Source organism: Mandrillus leucophaeus, unplaced genomic scaffold (assembly GCF_000951045.1).
Source record: "Mandrillus leucophaeus isolate KB7577 unplaced genomic scaffold, Mleu.le_1.0 Scaffold7, whole genome shotgun sequence".
Lineage (NCBI taxonomy): Eukaryota > Metazoa > Chordata > Mammalia > Primates > Cercopithecidae > Mandrillus > Mandrillus leucophaeus.
Window position 1 is genome coordinate 9,296,687 of NW_012107585.1, and position 16,754 is coordinate 9,313,440.

The 16,754-nt window shown below is 50.1% G+C and overlaps 1 protein-coding gene across 1 annotated transcript in view; it reads left to right on the forward strand.

Moving 5' to 3' along the window:
* Positions 1-16,341, forward strand: part of SETD8 (SET domain containing (lysine methyltransferase) 8) — a 25,385-nt gene extending 9,044 nt beyond the window's left edge. The window contains exons 4-8 of the mRNA XM_011964559.1: positions 2,792-3,011; positions 4,095-4,182; positions 10,399-10,458; positions 11,716-11,906; positions 14,477-16,341. Of these exons, the coding sequence (XP_011819949.1) occupies positions 2,792-3,011; positions 4,095-4,182; positions 10,399-10,458; positions 11,716-11,906; positions 14,477-14,687 (770 nt within the window). The 3' untranslated portion in view covers positions 14,688-16,341. The remainder of the gene's footprint in view (positions 1-2,791; positions 3,012-4,094; positions 4,183-10,398; positions 10,459-11,715; positions 11,907-14,476) is intronic.
* Positions 16,342-16,754: the final 413 nt, after the last annotated feature.

Sequence of the window (16,754 nt, forward strand, 5' to 3'; positions counted from 1 at the left end):
TATATATATGGCAGTCTATACCTTGTACCAAATGGTGGCCTGGTATACAAGCTAGTGTATTTGGCTCATAGTTTTACTAAATGGCCATGATTAGAATCTTGGGTCAGAGTCTGGGCATGGTGGCTCAGGCTTGTAATTCCAGCACTTTGGTAGGCCAAGGCAGGAGGATCACTTGAGCCCAGGAGTTTGAGACCAGCCTGGGCAACATAGTGAGGCCTTGTCTCTACAAAAATGAAAATAAAAAAAATTTGACTGGCATGGTGGCATGCATCTGTAGTCCCAGCTGCTTGGGAGGCTAAGGCACAAGAATTCCTAGAGCCCAGGAGTTTAAAGCTGCAGTGAGCTATGATCATGCCACTGCACTCCAGCCTGGGCAACAGAGAGAAACCCCATCTCTAATTTAAAAATATAAAGAATTTAGGTAAGCTGGACTCTGGAGACCCCAAGGTCCAGGCTCTTCTTGTCCATGATTCTGCTGTGATACAGACTGAGTGACAGATGATGTTCACCGGCACCACACACTCCTGGGCCTGATGTCCTGGCTTTAATTCTCTCTGATTTCACCCAGGAAGGCATGTAGAGGAGGAAGAAAGATCTGGATGGTTTTAATGGGTTTGTTTGTTTGTTTGTTTGAGACAGAGTCTCGCTCTGTTGCACAGTCTGGAGTGCAGTGGTGCGATCTTGGCTCACTGCAAACCTCCATGTCCCGGGTTCCAGCAATTATCCTGCCTCAGCCTCCCAAGTAGCTGAGATTACAGGCATCCGCCACCACGCTCGGCTAATTTTTTCTATTTTTAGTAGAGATGGGGTTTCACCATGTCAGCCAGGCTGGTCTTGAACTCCTGACCTCAGGTGGCCTACCCGTGTTGGCCTCCCAAAGTGCTGGGATTACAGGCGGGAGTCACTGCACCCGGCCTAGTGTATTTATTTATTTTTCTGTTTTGTTAATCTAGATATAGTTAATATATCATAATGTTCGTTTTAAAGCATATGAGTCGGTGGTTTTTAGTATATTCACAGAGTTGTGGGACCTTTACCACGGTCTACTTCCAGAACGTTTCCATCACCCCAGAAAGGTACCCATTAGGCGTCACCTTCGATTCCCCTATCCTTCTAGTCCAAGGCAACCATTAAAGTACTTTCTGTCTCTCTGGATTTGCCTGTTCTGGACATTTCATATGGATGGAATCACAAAATATGTGGCTTTTGTGTCTGGCTTCTTTCACTGAGCATCATATTTTCAAGGTCTATCCATGGTGTAATAAGTATCAGTGCTTCAATCCTTTTTTTTATTTTTGAGAAGGAGTCTCTCTCTGTCGCCCAGGCTAGAGGGTAGTGGTACAGTCTTGGCTCACTGCAACCTCCGCCTCCCAGATTCAAGTGATTCTCCTGCCTCAGCCTCCCAAGTAGCTGGGATTATAGGTGCGCACCACCACGCCTGGCTCATATTTTTATATTTTTAGTAGAGATGGGGGTCTTACCATGTTGGCCAGGCTGGTCTCGAACTCCTGACCTCCGGGGAGCCACCCTGCCCAGCCCTTCATTCCTTTTTATGGCTGGATGATATTCCTTTGTATGGATAGGCCACATTTTGTTTATTCATCTGTTGATGGACATTTGGGTTGTTTTCACTTTTTGGCTATTCCAAATAAGCTGTTATATTCCTGCATAGATTTTTTTTGGGGGCATATGTTTTTAATTCTCTGGAATAGATGCCTAGGAGTGAAATTGCTGGGTCATATGGTAACTCTATGTTTAACTTTTTGGGAAGATGCCAGACTGTTTCTAAAGCGGCTGTACCATTTTACATCTGTGAGCGGTGCACTATTTACTTAATTTTTTTTTCTTTTTTTTCTTTTTTTTTTGAGACAGACTCTCACTCTGTCGCCCAGGCTGGAGTGCAATACGCTTGGCTCACTGCAACATCCGCCTCCCAGGTTCAAGCAGTTCTCCTGCCTCAGCCTCCTGAGTAGCTGGGATTACAAGTCCCTGCCAGTACGCCTGGCTAATTTTTATATTTTTAGTGGAGATGGGGTTTTACCATGTTGGCCAGGCTGGTCTCGAACTCCCGACCTCAGGTGATCCACCCACCTTGGCCTCCCAAAGTGCTGGGATTACAGGCATGAGCCACCGTGTCGAGCCTATTTACTTAGTTTTTTAAAAGGAAAACATGTTTTAAAAATGTAAGCAGTTTTCCAACACTGGCATTCCATAAGTGTTTTAAGTGACAGATCATTGCCGTGTGTCTCCCGATACCCAGGCCAGTCTGCTGGGGCACTATGCTGAGAACTGCTGTGAACCTGGGGCTTCAACCCCACTAGAAGGGGGCCTTCTTTTTCTTTAGAGTCTGAAATGAAGGGTGCCAGGCAGCTCTTGGGGAAGAGTTTCTGCTTTGTCACCTTACTCCTGTCCCTTAATGCTGTCCCAGCCTTCAGGAATGGAGCTTTTGATCTGAGTCTGCAGCCTGATTCCTGAAAGTTATTGATCGAGCGCCCTTGCCAGCATCTCTGTCTGTGGTGCCTCTGCCTCACAGGCTCTCTATCTCCCACGTCAAGACACAGAAGTCTAAAACCTCTGTCCAGTGTCTTGGTCAAAAAATCGAGCTGGAGCTAGGCACTCCTCCCATCATAGCCCATAGCGGACATGGGGCTTAGCAGGCCAAGGGCACTCCTGCCTGACAAACCCAGGATCCTCTCTTCTCAAAGCCTGTCTTAGAATGCAGCTGGTGGTCTAGAAATTGAGAGACAGAGTACAGAGTAAACCCCTGTCTTTCCTCCACCTCCGCCTGCAGAGAAAAGAAATGCTGGGAATGCAGTACGGAGCGCCATGAAGTCCGAGGAACAGAAGATCAAAGACGCCAGGAGAGGTCCCCTGGCACCTTTTCCAAACCAAAAATCTGAAGCAGCAGAACCTCCAAAAACTCCACCCTCATCTTGTGATTCCACCAATGCAGCCATCACCAAGCAAGCCCTGAAAAAGCCCATTAAGGGCAAACAGGCCCCCCGAAAAAAGTAAGTGTCCCCTTCAGTCCTCTTCCTAACGTGGAGCAGTTTGGTTCCTCTGACCCCAGGGAAGCCTGCTCAGGTGCCCGTGGGGGTACAGTGGCCACCTCTCAGCCTCTCTTACGTCAAAGACTCAGATGCCCCGAGTCATCAGCAGGGATGCCACTGTTTGTCAGTTTCTGGATCTGGCATGGGTCCAGAGTTCAAGAGCCTCTCCCTCCTCCCCTCCTCACCCACCCCAGCATAAGCAGCCCTTCTTTTTTAAATTTATTTTTTTGTTTGTTTTTTTGGTGGTTGGTGTTTTTTTGTTGTTGTTTTTTTGTTTTTTTTTTTTGAGACAGAGTCTCTGTCGCCCAGGTTGGAGTGCAGTAGTGTAATCTCGGCTCACTGCAAACTCCACCTCCTGTGTTCAAGCAATTCTCCTGCCTCAGCCTCCTGAGTAGCTGGGATTACAGGTGCGTGCCACCACGCCCTGCTTATTTTTGTATTTTTATTGGAGACGGGGTTTCACCATGTTGGTCAGGCTGGTCTCAAACTCCTGACCTCGTGATTTGCCTGCCTCAGCCTCCCAAAGTGCTGGGATTACAGGTGTGAGCCACCACACCTGACTTGTGTTTTTTGAGATGGGGTCTCATTCTATCACCTAGGCTGGAGTGCAGTAACTCACTGCAGCCTCAATCTCTTGGGACTAAGTGATCCTCCTACTTCAGCCTCCCGAGCAATTGGGACCATAGGTGTGCACCACTATGCCCGGCTAATTTCTTTCCTTTTTTCAGAGACGGGGTTTTGCTATGTTGCCTGGGTTGGTCTCGAACTCCTGGGCTCAAGTGATCCTCCCGCCTCAGCCTCCCAGAGTGTTGGGCTTACAGGCGTGAGCCACTGCGCCCAGCCAGCAGCCTGTCTTTGAAACTCCTCTGAGGCCCTCATGGGCAGGTGAACTGAGTGACCCACAGGCTCCAGTGGACAAAGGTGTTTAAGTGACATCATCTCCAAGGAGCTGTGTGCCTCCTTGGTGTGTGCCTTCTCCTAAGGAGCTGTGTGCCTCTAGGTTTTCAGTCCTGATATTTATTTTCTCCTCTTCCCCTTACCCAGAGCTCAAGGAAAAACGCAACAGAACCGCAAACTTACGGATTTCTACCCTGTCCGAAGGAGCTCCAGGAAGAGCAAAGCCGAGCTGCAGGTAGTCGCGTGCTTTAAATTCCAGTTCGTGGAGGGGCAGGGTGGCCCACCAGGCAGTGCTTGGCGTGTGTATGTGTGTCCTGAGCTTTGTTTTCGTCAGCTTGAGGCAAGTCTCTTGGCCCCTCTGGACTTGGTTTTCTCCTGGATCTATCGGGGATCCTCACAAAGCTTGTCCTGCCTTTCTGATAGGATCACTGCAGGGCTTGGTTAAGATACTTGTGTGAAGGAACCTTGTGACTTGTGGCATGTGGCAGGGAAAGCCTGGCGCAACTGTGAAGGTGGATTTTCCAGGACTTGTTGGCAGAGCCATTGGGAGCCTGGGACTGTGGGAAAGCCTGCCTGTTCTTTCAGAGGCTTTTCTTATCTGTTTGCTGGAAGTTTCCATGTTGTGGCCCAGGATGGTAAAGAGCAGTGGCTTGGAGCCACTTGCTGGTTGCGTAGCCTCGGGCCAGTCACTTACCCTGTCCATGCCTTGGCTCTCCAGTCTGTAAAATGGTACAGTAAGGTAGTACCTGCTAGGACTGTGGTGAGCATTCAGTAAATGTGCGGGTGCAAGAGGAACCTTTAGAACCATGCTTGACACTCAGTAAGTGCCAGCTAACTGTTACTATCGCCACCACTGCTTCCTCAGCGTTGTCACTCCTGTCTGGTCTTTCCCATGCTACTGCCATGCTAGGAGCCTGCAGACCAGTGAGCAGCACCGGCCGGCCTGTGCGGGCCTCTGCCGCCATGTTTGCAGAGGGCTGAGCTGTGCAGCAGGCAGTCGATGTTTGCTGCAGTGAGGTGTGGTTACTGCTTTTCTGTGAAGGAAACCCAGGGCGTGGCAGGTCCCTCTGCTCTTCCCCCTCAGGGACACCTGGGGCTGCCCCTCCGCTCTCCCTCACCCCCACAGTGACCACCAGGTTGGGAGAGGCACTCAAGATTGCATCCGACACAGAGGTGGGGACCCCGGCTTTGGCAGTTTCAGCATTTCAACCCTCATGCAGACTCCTTCAGTGTTCTTGATGTTAAATGTTCAGATACACAGTGGTCTAGTATTCTTTCTCTTTTTCTTTTAATTGCTGAAGCTTCATTAAAAAAAAAAAGAAAGTCAATTTTCTTCCCCACAGAGAGCAGCTTTGGTTTTATTGCCTGAAAAAGGCAATGTCTTTCAGCCGAGAATGAGCTGTTTAAAACATTTGCAGCAGTGGGAGACTGTGCTAGGTCACTTTTTTTTTTTTGAGATGGTGTTTTGCTCTTGTTGCCCAGGCTGGAGTGCAGTGGCATGATCTCGACTCACCACAACTTCCACCTGTTGGGTTCAAGCGATTCTCCTGTCTCAGCCTCCTGAGTAGCTGGGACTATAGGTGTTTGCCGCCACACCTGGCTAATTTTGTATTTTTTTTCTTTTAGTAGAGACCGGATTTGTCCATGTTGGTCAGGCTGGTCTCGAACTCCCGACGTAGGGTGATCTGCCCACCTGAGCCTCCCAAAGTGCTGGGATCACAGACGTGAGCCACGACGCCTGGCCTGCTAAGTCTCTCTTAAAGACAGCACTGGGCCAGGCGTGGTGGCTCATGCCTGTAATCCTAGCACTTTGGGAGGCCCAGGTGGGCGGATCACCTGAAGTCAGGAGTTCCAGACCAGCCTGGCCAACATGGTGAAACCCTGTCTCTACTAAAATACAAAAGTTAGCCTGGCGTGATGGCAGGTGCCTGTAATCGCAGCTACTTGGGAGGCTGAGACAGGAGAATCACTTGAACCCTGAAGACGGTGGTTGCAGTGAGCCGAGATCACGCCACTGCACTCCAACCTGGGTGGCTGAGCGAGGTTCCGTCTTTTAAAAAAAAAAAAAGGACAACACTGCAAAGGGTGAGGTGGTGCCAGGCCACAGAATCCCAGACACCTCCCAGCCAGGGTTGGAGCTGTGGCGTTTCCCACACAGAGGGCCTCTACTGAGCGCCCATCAAGGGCTGCTGTGGACTTTAGGGTGGGGGGAGCTGAGTTGGCCTTTTTAATAAGAAGCAAGAGTTTGTGCTGGGCAGAGTGAAGGCTGCAATGGGACAGGATACAGGTCTGCTAAATCTTGCAGCAGATGAGCAGAAGGAAAGGACGCACTTGCTTCCCTAAAGCACGGTCTGCAAACACAAGAAAGCTTGCCCTGTTCCTGGACCAGGAGCCGTGCTGTGCCCCCGACTGTTTGTGTTGGCTCTGCTGAGTGCAGCCATGCAAGCTGTTGCTGGCCAGGGCAGGGAGGCCGTAGCTGGCCGGGATGACGTGGCTGGAGCTGGTTAGGGTGGAGTATTTTCTGACTGCACAGATAAAGCTCAAGAACGGGATAGCTGGGGCTCATCTGAAGGGTGGGGTCAGTCCTGACCTGACTGCCATGTTGGGCCCAGGCTGTGAGTCCAGGAGGGTGGGGCATAATAGAGCCTGTTGTTGGCCAGATGGTCTGGGGCGAAACTGCAGTTCAGAGCCTCTTGTATACTTCCACTGAGGCTGAAGACAGCAGCCAGGGCGGGCCTAGCGCCAGGGCGTGGGTCCTGGGCAACCGGGTGGGATCAGGGCTGCTGGGTTTGGACACAAGGTGGGCCTTGGAGAGATGCCCTACCCGCCGAGTGCTTCACTGCTGGGGCCCCTTGGCTGGCCAGCCTGGCTGCGGGTGGGGTGGCAGCCAGCAGCAGGGCAGGGACCATGCCTCTTGGCAGTGCCTGGGCTTCCTCATGCCCAGCTTGACCCCAGGGCCAGATGTGCAAGCAGCCTGCTGATTCCGCTCGGAAAGGTCTCCTCCTTCCTTGTCACAGGTGCTCCTCACCAGCCCTAGTTCCGACCTTGTATTGTTCCCACTCCATCTGCCTCTAGGCCCATCTGTGGGCTCCTGCCAGAATTCCCTTTAGGAAGCCCAGGGCTGGTTGTTTGCAGGCCCCAAACTCCAGGCCTTTGGGAGACTCAGCCTCCCTGGCTTTGTGCTGCGGCATCTGGCCTGGTCCCAGCTTCCCTCTGCGCATCTCCTACCTGCCGTGTTCGGTCCCAGCAGAAAAACCCCCATTCCACTACTGCGGTCTTTCTCTGATCACTCCCGTTTCCATGGGCCCCGGTACTGCTCAGCCCTCGCTGCACGGTTGTAATGAATGGGTCACGCAGCAAGGCGGTGGGGTGTGTGATGGCGGTGGTGTTGCTTTGAGGGCCTGCTGTGTGCACTGTTCTAGACCAGGAGATTCCACAGTAAACTAGACCAGCCCCTGGGACTCATGGGGCTTATTTTCAAATGGGGAGTAATTAACAACAAAAAAGACACCAGCTACTTGGGAGGCTGAGGTGGGAGGATTACTTGAAAGCAGGAGTTCAGCACCAACATGGGCAACATCGTGAGACCCCATCTTTTTTGGTTGGTTGGTTGGTTTGTTTTTGAGACAGAGTTTCACATTGTCACCTGGCCTGGAGTGCAATGGCGCGATCTCGGCTCACTGCAACCTCCACCTCCCAGGTTCAAATGATTCTCCTGCCTCAGTCTCCCAAGTACCTGGGATTACAGGCGCGCACCACCATGCCCAGCTAATTTTTTGTATTTTCAGTAGAGATGGTGTTTCACTATGTTGGCCAGGCTGGTCTCAAAAGCCTGACCTTGTGATCCACCCACCTCAGCCTCCCAAAGTGCTGGGATTATAGGCGTGAGCCACTGAGCCCAGCTGTGAGACCCCATCTTAAAAGGTAATTAAAAAGGCCAGGCATGGGGGCTCACACCTGTAATCCCAGCACTTTGGGAGGCTGAGGCGGGCGGATCATGAGGTCAGGAGATGGAGACCATCCTGGCTAACATGGTGAAACCCCATTTCTACTAAAAATACAAAAAATTAGCTGGGCATGATGGTGGGCGCCTGTGGTCCCAGCTACTCGGGAGGCTGAGGCAGGAGAATGACGTGGCCACAGGAGGAGAGCTGGGACTCCAGGCTTCCGCCACCACGCCTGGCCAATTTTTTGTATTTTTAGTAGAAACGGGGTTTCACCGTGTTAGTCAGGATGGTCTCGATCTCCTGACTTCGTGATCCGCCTGCTCGGCCTCTCAAAGTGCTGGGATTACAGACGTGTATCTTTTTTTTTTTTTTTTTAACCTTCCTGACCATTATCTTCCATATGTTTTAAGTGGAAAATTTAGTCCATTTATGTGAAAGGTTAATATTGATATGTGAGGTTTTGTTAGGTATGTTACTATTAAGTAAGTTTATGGGAAGGTTTTTTGGTTTTTGTTTGTTTCTTTCTTTTTGAGACGGAGTCTTGCTCTGTCTCCCAGGCTGGAGTGCAGTAGTGCGATCTTGGCCTACTGCAAACTCTACCTCCTGGGTTCAAACGATTCTCCTGCCTCAGCCTCCGGAGTAGCTGGGATTACAGGCACGCACCACCATGCCCAACTAATTTTTGTGTTTTTGGTAGAGACGGGGTTTCGCCACGTTGGCCAGGCTGGTCTCAAACTCCTAACCTCAAGTGATCCGCCCACCTAAGCCTCCCAAAGTGCTGGGATAGCAGACGTGAGCCACCATCCTGGTCACGTTTTCTGTTTTTTTAAGACAGGGTCTCACTCTGTTGCCCAGGCTGGAGTGCAGTGGCGCAATCATGGCTCACTGCAGCCTCAGCCTCCTGGGCTCCAGCAATCCTCCTTCTTCAGCCTCTAGAGTAGCTGGGACCAAAGGTGTGTCCCTCCACACCCAGCTTATTTATTTTTTGTAGGGACAGGGTCTGGATCTGTTGCTTAGGCTGGTCTCTAACTCCTGTCCTTAAGCGATCCTTCCTCCTGGTCCTCCTGATATGTTAGGATTATAGGAGAGAGCCATGCACCTGGCCTCATTTACATTTTAAAAGACCCCTCTGGCTGCCCTGTGGAGAACTGAGTGTTCTCTGGGGTCAGAGTGGAAGCCTGGTGACTAGCGAGGGGGCGGGGCCATGGCTGGGCCGCAGGGCCACAGTGGGAATGGAGATGGAGAGGAGGTGGCAGGATTTGGGACTGTCCTTGAGGTTACTCATTCACAATTGTTCCCAGCACAGACTGCAGGGCCTGGCATGTTGCAGGTGTGGACTGAGTGCCTGGAAAAGCTGCAAGCTGGTTTGGGCCTCTGTGTAGGGGGAATGGGTTGAGCTCAGCAGTTGGTGTCAGGCTCCTGACATGTGCCATCTGGTTTGGTGAAAGTCTGTGCCAGCAGGACATGCTGGTTTGGGGGGAGCCACACTGGTTTGGAGCTTCTGGTCTGTCTTCATTTGGTTCGCTTTTGCTCCATAGTATCTGTGCGATGGCAGAGCAGTAGAACCCAGGGATAGGGATGGAGGTAGGTGCAGGAGGGGTGGCCTTAGAGGAGAGGTGGATCCCGGGGTGCCCCCTTCCTGTTCTCTGTTCAGGGCTGTGTTGACCCTCGGGATTGGAGGCCCTCTTCCCATCCATGGTGGTGGCCTCCATACAGGTGAACCTCAGAGATCCTAAACATTTTGATAGCAGTACGCGCCATCAGACCAGAGGGATGTGGACCACGTGTGTCCCATCCAAAGGGCACAGCCTCTGATCTGCTGTACCCGATTTTCTTTTTTCTTTTTTTTTTTTTGAGATGGAGTCTTGCTCTGTCACCTGGCCTGGAGTGCAGTGGCACAATCTCAGCTCACTGCAACCTCTGCCTCCCAGGTTCAAGTGATTCTCTTGCCTCAGCCTCCCTAGTAACTGGGACTACAGGCTCCTGCCACCACACCTGGCTAATTTTTATATCTTTAATAGAGACAGGGTTTTACCATATTTGCCAGGCTGGTCTCGAACTCCTGACCTTACGATCCACCTGCCTTGGCCTCCCAAAGTGTTGAGATTACAGGCGTGAGCCACCACACCTGGCTCACTGTACCTGATTTTCTATGAAGTCAGAGGCCTGATTTTCAGGTGTGGGCAAGTTGGACATTTTTTAACATGCTGCATGGGCAACAGAACATATCTACAAGCCCCATTCTGTTCTTGGGTCCTTACTGTTTCCCTTCTGATCCAGTTGAACCTCGGTGACAGATCTTCCACAACAGATGGGTGATGAGAAAAGGAGGGATACTTGGGAGCTTTGCCATCAGTGGGGACCCGTCATCCCCAGTGATGCCAAATGAGGCCGACTGTGGCCCTGTGGGCATGGCCTGGGGTAGTCAGGGCTCAAGACCATGAAGCTACCCACGACGGGCCTGGGAGAGGATACTGATGCTGCTTTTCTTTCTCTCCACCCAGTCTGAAGAAAGGAAAAGAATAGATGAATTGATTGAGAGTGGGAAGGAAGAAGGGATGAAGGTAAGGGGCTGCTTGCTTGCTGCATCGTAGCTGAAGCTGGAAGAGCTCACCTTCCCTGGTCCCGTGGCTGAGAGTGGCCACCGTGTGGCTTTAACCCTCTAATGGCCATGGTGACCAGGCAGACTCTCTTAGGTTGTCAAAGGGCCAAATACTAAAACTTGTTAAGGAAATGTCTTATGAAGGAAACATAAATGGACTTTGTATATAAATGTTATCCAGGGGAAACTTTTCTTAGAAATTGTGGCTAAAAAATTCAGTGACTTTTTGTACATTCACAATGCAATGCAACCATCATCCCTGTCTAATTTCAGAATTTTTTCATCCTCCCAAACGGAAACCCTTACCCATTACTTAGCACTGCCCACCATCCCCGCCTGTCCCCTGCCCAGCCCCTGACAGCCACTCAGCTGCTTTCTGTCTCAGTGGAATTGATCTTCTGTATACTTCATATAAATGGGATTATACAATATGTAGCTGATGCCCAGGAAAACTTTTAAAAGGAGAAACTAATACATTTTTTAAACTCTGTTTTCCTAGATAATGACAATGCCCAAGAAATGTGCTTTTCTCTTACTGTATTTCAAACATACTGAGTTTGGGCAAGAGGAGAACTCTCTACAGGGAGGCTCAGATGGGCCTAGACTAGGGCTCAGGGCTCAGAAAGCTTCCACTTCCACCCACCACCTAGGGGAGATTCCAGCTTAAGTCCTGGGCCCCTAAGAGCAACCCTATCCAACTCCATGTAGAATAGAGTGAGGAGACACAGGAGAGAAATTGTGGAACGAGGCAGAGACCCAGACCACTGGGCCTGCTGTTCGCCTAAGAAGGCATAGCGCACAGCCCCTAGACAGAGAAACCAAGTGTGTGGATTTGAGCTGTGTCACTGCCTAGCTGTGTGGCCTCAGACACGTGGCTGTGCTTCTTTAAGCCTCAGTTTCCTCATCTACAAAATGGGGCAGTCTCCACCTAGCAGATCTCTCACGAGCTCTGATATAACTGCTTTGCAGATGAGCACCAAGGAATCACGTTTGTGGAGTGAGGGAAATGTTCTAGAGCTGGCCTGTAGTGACGGTTGCACAGGTGTATACACTTCATAAAACCCATCAACCTGTACATGTAAAGCAAGTGAATTTTATAGCATAGCTCAGTACAGCTGTTAAAGATTGGGGTAAGCCCCCAGCTCCCCGGAGACCTGCTGTGGACAGTGGCATCCATTGCTATTATGAACCAACACACACTCTTATCACTTCCTGACAGATTGACCTCATCGATGGCAAAGGCAGGGGTGTGATTGCCACCAAGCAGTTCTCCCGAGGTGACTTTGTGGTGGAATACCACGGGGACCTCATCGAGATCACCGATGCCAAGAAACGGGAGGCTCTGTACGCACAGGACCCTTCCACAGGCTGTTACATGTACTATTTTCAGTATCTGAGCAAAACCTATTGGTGAGTCCACTGTTGCTTTGAGTGGCTTTTCTATCCTCTGGGCAGTGGGGAAAGGCCAAAGGGCCAGGAACTCCTGATTCTGTTTGGTGGCCAGTCTTCTGGTTTTGTTCTTGTTGACTTTTTTTTTTTTGAGACAGAGTCTTGCTCTGTTGCCTAGCCTGGAGTGCAGTGGCGTGATCTCAGCTCACTGCAACCTCCTGTTGGTCTCAAGGAATTCTTCTGCCTCAGCCTCTGGAGTAGCCCGGCTAATTTTTTTTTTTTTTGCATTTTTAGTAGAGATGGACTTTTGCCACATTGACCAAGCTGGTCTTGAACGACCTCAGACGATCCACCTGCCTTGGTCTTCCAAAGTGCTAGGATTACAGGCATGAGCCACTGTGCCTGGCCTGTTATTGCCTTTTTTCAAAGCTGTAATGCAGCTATCCCCTGCTTCTCTTTTTTTTTTTTTGAGTCTCAATCTGTCGCCCAGGCTGGAGTGCAGTGGCACAATCTTGGCTCACTGCAACCTCCTCCTCCCGGGTTCAAGGGATTCTTCTGCCTCAGCCTCCCAAAGTGCTGGGATCACAGGCATGAGCCACCGTGCCTGGCCCTCAGCTTCCCATTTTTAATCTTTGGAATTGGAGCTGTCCTGGATGTTATCTCATCCAACAAAGGGGAGAAGTGGACTAGTCACATGAAAACCTGTTAAGCAGCTCACCTGGCTCTCCTTCAGGGCATTTGGCCAGAGCGGCTCTGGAAATCACTAATTGCTTTTTCCTGGCTATGACCAGCGGAGTTGATTTTTTTTTTTTTTTTTTTTTTTTTGAGATGGAGTTTCACTCTTGTTATCCAGGCTGGAGTGCAGTGGCGCGATCTTTGCTCACTGCAACCTCCACTTCCCAAGTTCAAGCGATTCTCCTGCCTCAGCCTCCCAAGTAACTGGGATTACAGGCAAGCACCACCACGCCCAGCTAATTTTGTATTTTTAGCACAGACAGGATTTCACCATGCTGGCCAGGCTGGTTTCGAAATCCAGACCTCAGGTAATCCACCTCCCTCAGCCTCCCAAAGTGCTGGGATTACAGGCGCGAGCCACCACACCTGGCGGGGTTGATTTTTTTAATCCATGTATTTGTTTTGGGAAACTCTACCATTTCCTCCTGTGCCTCCATAAAGAGCCCTTTGGGTCCCACCCCATCCCCCCACCCAGGTCCTGTGCAGGCTCTCAAAAATAGCTTTGTGGGCCAGGCGTGGGTGCTCATGCCTGTAATCCCAGCCCTTTGGGTGGCTGAGGTGGATGCATCATGAGGTCAGGAGTTTGAGACTCACATGGCGAAACTCCGTCTCTACTAAAAATACAAAAAAATTAGCCTGGCGTGGTGGCGCACGCTTCTAATCCCAGTGACTCAGGAGGCTGAGGCAGGAGAATTGCCTTAACCCGGGAGGCAGAGGTTGCGATGAGCTGAGATCACGCCACTGCACTCCACCTTAGGTGACAGAGCAAGACTCTGTCTCAGGAAAAAAAAAAAATAGCCTTGTGAATTGGGCCAGGTGCAGTGGCTGATGCCTGTAATCCCAATACATTTGGAGGCTGAGGCAGGAAAGATTGATAGAACCCAGGAGTTTGAGACTTGGGCAACATAGGGATATATCCTGCCTCTACAAAAATTTTAGAAATTTTTAAAAATTAGCCAGCTTTGGTGGTGAACACCTGTAGTCCTAGCAACTCAGGAGGCTGAGGTACGATGATCACTTGAGCCTAGGAGGTTGAGGTTACAATGAGCCGTGATCGCCCCACTGCACTCTAGCCTGGGTGACAGAGCGAGACTCTGTCTCAAAAAATACATTTAAAAAAAATTCTGGCCGTGTGTGGTGCCTCACACCTGTTGTCCCACCACTTTGGGAGGCCAAGGTGGGTGGATTACCTGAGGTCAGGAGTTCAAGACCAGCCTGACCAACATGGTGAAACCGTGTTTCTGCTAAAAATACAAAAATTAGCTGGGCATATTGGTGTGCACCTATAGTCCCAGCTACTCGGGAGGATGAGACAGGAGAATCTCTTGAAGCTGGGAGGTGGAGGTTGCAGTGAGCCAAGATCATGCCACTGCACTCCAGCCTGGGCGACAGAGTGACGAGACTCCCTCTCAAAAAAAACAGACCTGGTGGCTCATGCTTGTAATCTCAAAAACTCAGGAGGCCAAGGCCAGAAGATCACTTGAGCCCAGGAGTTGGAGACCAGCCTGGGCAATGTAGGGAGACCTTGTCTCTACAAAAACAACTAAAAATTAGCCTGATGTTGTGGCATGTACCTGTGGTCAAAGATACTGGGGAGGCTGAGGTAGGAAGATGACTTGAGCCTGGGAGGTGGAGGAGGCTGCAGTGAGCCGTGATCGCACCGCTGCTCTCCAGCCTGGGTGACACAGCGAGACCCCCTCTAAAAAGGAAAAAGAAAATAGCTTTATGAATTGAATCTTTCCAAAACACGTGGCTTTAAATCAGCATCCCGCCAGAGCTGAGCACAAGTGTGACTCTCTCCGGGTTAAAAAGCCTCTTTATCAATTTAATCCTCTCTGGCCCTCCCTCCCCTCCAGCGTGGATGCAACTAGAGAGACAAATCGCCTAGGAAGACTGATCAATCATAGCAAATGTGGGAACTGCCAAACCAAACTGCACGACATTGACGGCGTACCTCACCTCATCCTCATCGCCTCCCGAGACATCGCGGCTGGGGAGGAGCTCCTGTATGACTATGGGGACCGCAGCAAGGCTTCCATTGAAGCTCACCCGTGGCTGAAGCATTAACCGGCTGACCCCACACCCTCCCCGCCCCACCTTCCCTTCTGCAAAGGACAAAGTGCCCTCAAAGGGAATTGAATTTTTTTTTTTTAACACACTTACTTAATCTTAGCGGATTACTTCAGATGTTTTTAAAAAGTATATTAAGATGCCTTTTCACTGTAGTATTTAAATATCTGTTACAGGTTTCCAAGGTGGACTTGAACAGATGGCCTTATATTACCAAAACTTTTATATTCTAGTTGTTTTTGTACTTCTTTTGCATACAAGCCGAATGTTTGTGCTTCCCGTGCATGCAGTCAAAGACTCAGCACAGGTTTTAGAGGAAAGAGTCAAACATGAACTAGGAAGCCAGGTGAGTCTCCTTTCTCCAGTGGAAGAGCCGGGACCTTCCCCCTGCACCCCTGACATGCAGGGACGGGGTGTGAGGAAGACGCTGCCTCCCAGTGGCCTGGACGGGATGTTTCCAAGCTCTTGTTCTCCTAACGCCTCGACAGGCGCTCACTGAAGTGTATGAATATTTTTTAAAAAGGTTTTGCAGTAAACTAGTCTTCCCCTCTGCTTTCTCGAAAGCTTACTGAGCCCTGGGCCCCGAGCCTGGGCCGGGCATAGATTTCCTCTTCCACAAGCTGCCGCTTTTCTGGGCACCTTGAAGCATCAGGGCGCGAAATCGAACTAGATGTGGGCAGGGAGAGTGTTGCTTACCTGCCCTGCGGGGGCAGGGTCTCCTGAAACTGGGTTAATTCTTTATAGAAATGTGAACACTGAATTTATTTTAAAAAAAATAATAAAAATTAAAAAAAATAAAAATTAAAAAAAAAACCACAGAAAACAACTTACATGTATATAGGTCTTGAAGTGCGTGAAGTGGCTGCTTTTTTTTTTCTTTTTCTTTTGCTTTTTTTTGCTTTTTGTAGAAGAGATTGAGAATGGTACTCTAATCAAAAATAAAGTTTTGTAGTGGGACCAGAAATTACTTACCTAACATCCACCCCCATTTCCCCTCATCCTGCTGGGGTTGAAGGTTCCAGACCTGCTGTCGAGGCCTTGTGTTTGTCAGACACCCGGCATCCTTCTGCAAGGACGCAACTGTGAGCTGAGGTGTGAGCCTAGGAGCCCAGGACCCCGACCCCAGCCACTGCTGCCAGCCTCAGAAAGGCACCCAGGTGTGCAGGGGAGCATGCAGGGCCCGGCGGCCCCCAGGAATCACAGATAGGGCTAAGGTTTTCACCTTAACTGTGAAGGCAGGAGGAGTAGGTGGCTGTCTCCTCCTGTCCTTCACAGAACTGATTCTCACTCTCTGTCCCTTCAGTCCAGGGGGCCAGGGCTCAGGAGCCATGACCTGGTGTCTCCTGCCCACCTTGGTCCCAGGTAAATGTGAATGGAGACAGGTATGAGAGCCCGTCCTAGTCTTTGATTCCCCCCAACCCCACCTCGGGCCTCACGACGGTGCTACCTAAGAAAGTCTTCCCTCCCACCCCCGCCAGCCTGGTCAGTGGTCAGCAAATTGGAAGAGGATCCGACAGGAGTGTAAATGTGAGACACAATGTCGATTATACCTATTTGTGGTTTAGCTTTGTATTTAAACAAGGAAATAAACTTGAAAATTATTTGTCATCATAAAAATGAAACAAAAATTAAAATATTTATTGCCAGGCAAGGCCACTTGTGTGTCTTTCTGTTTTTACAATTTGACTGTGTCACACCAACATGAGTCTAAGCTTTGGTAAGCGTCCTCCTGGGGAACCAGAAAAGCGTACTGATGTGATTTTGAGCATGTTTTCTAGAACTCTTGAGTTCTTTGGTTTCCTCATCTGTATACTGGGGACCATAGGGTATGTGAAGATTAAAAGGTAATGCTTTTTTTTTGGAGACAGTCTCACTCTGTTACCTAGGCTGGAGTTCAGTGGGGCATTCTCAGCTCACTGCAACCTCCTGGGTTCAAGCGATTCTCGTGCCTCAGCCACTTGAATATCTGGGATTACAGGCATGCGCCACCACACCCAGCCTTTTCTCTTTTTTTGAGATGGAATTTCCCTCTGTCGCTCAGGCTGGAATGCAGTGGCACAATCT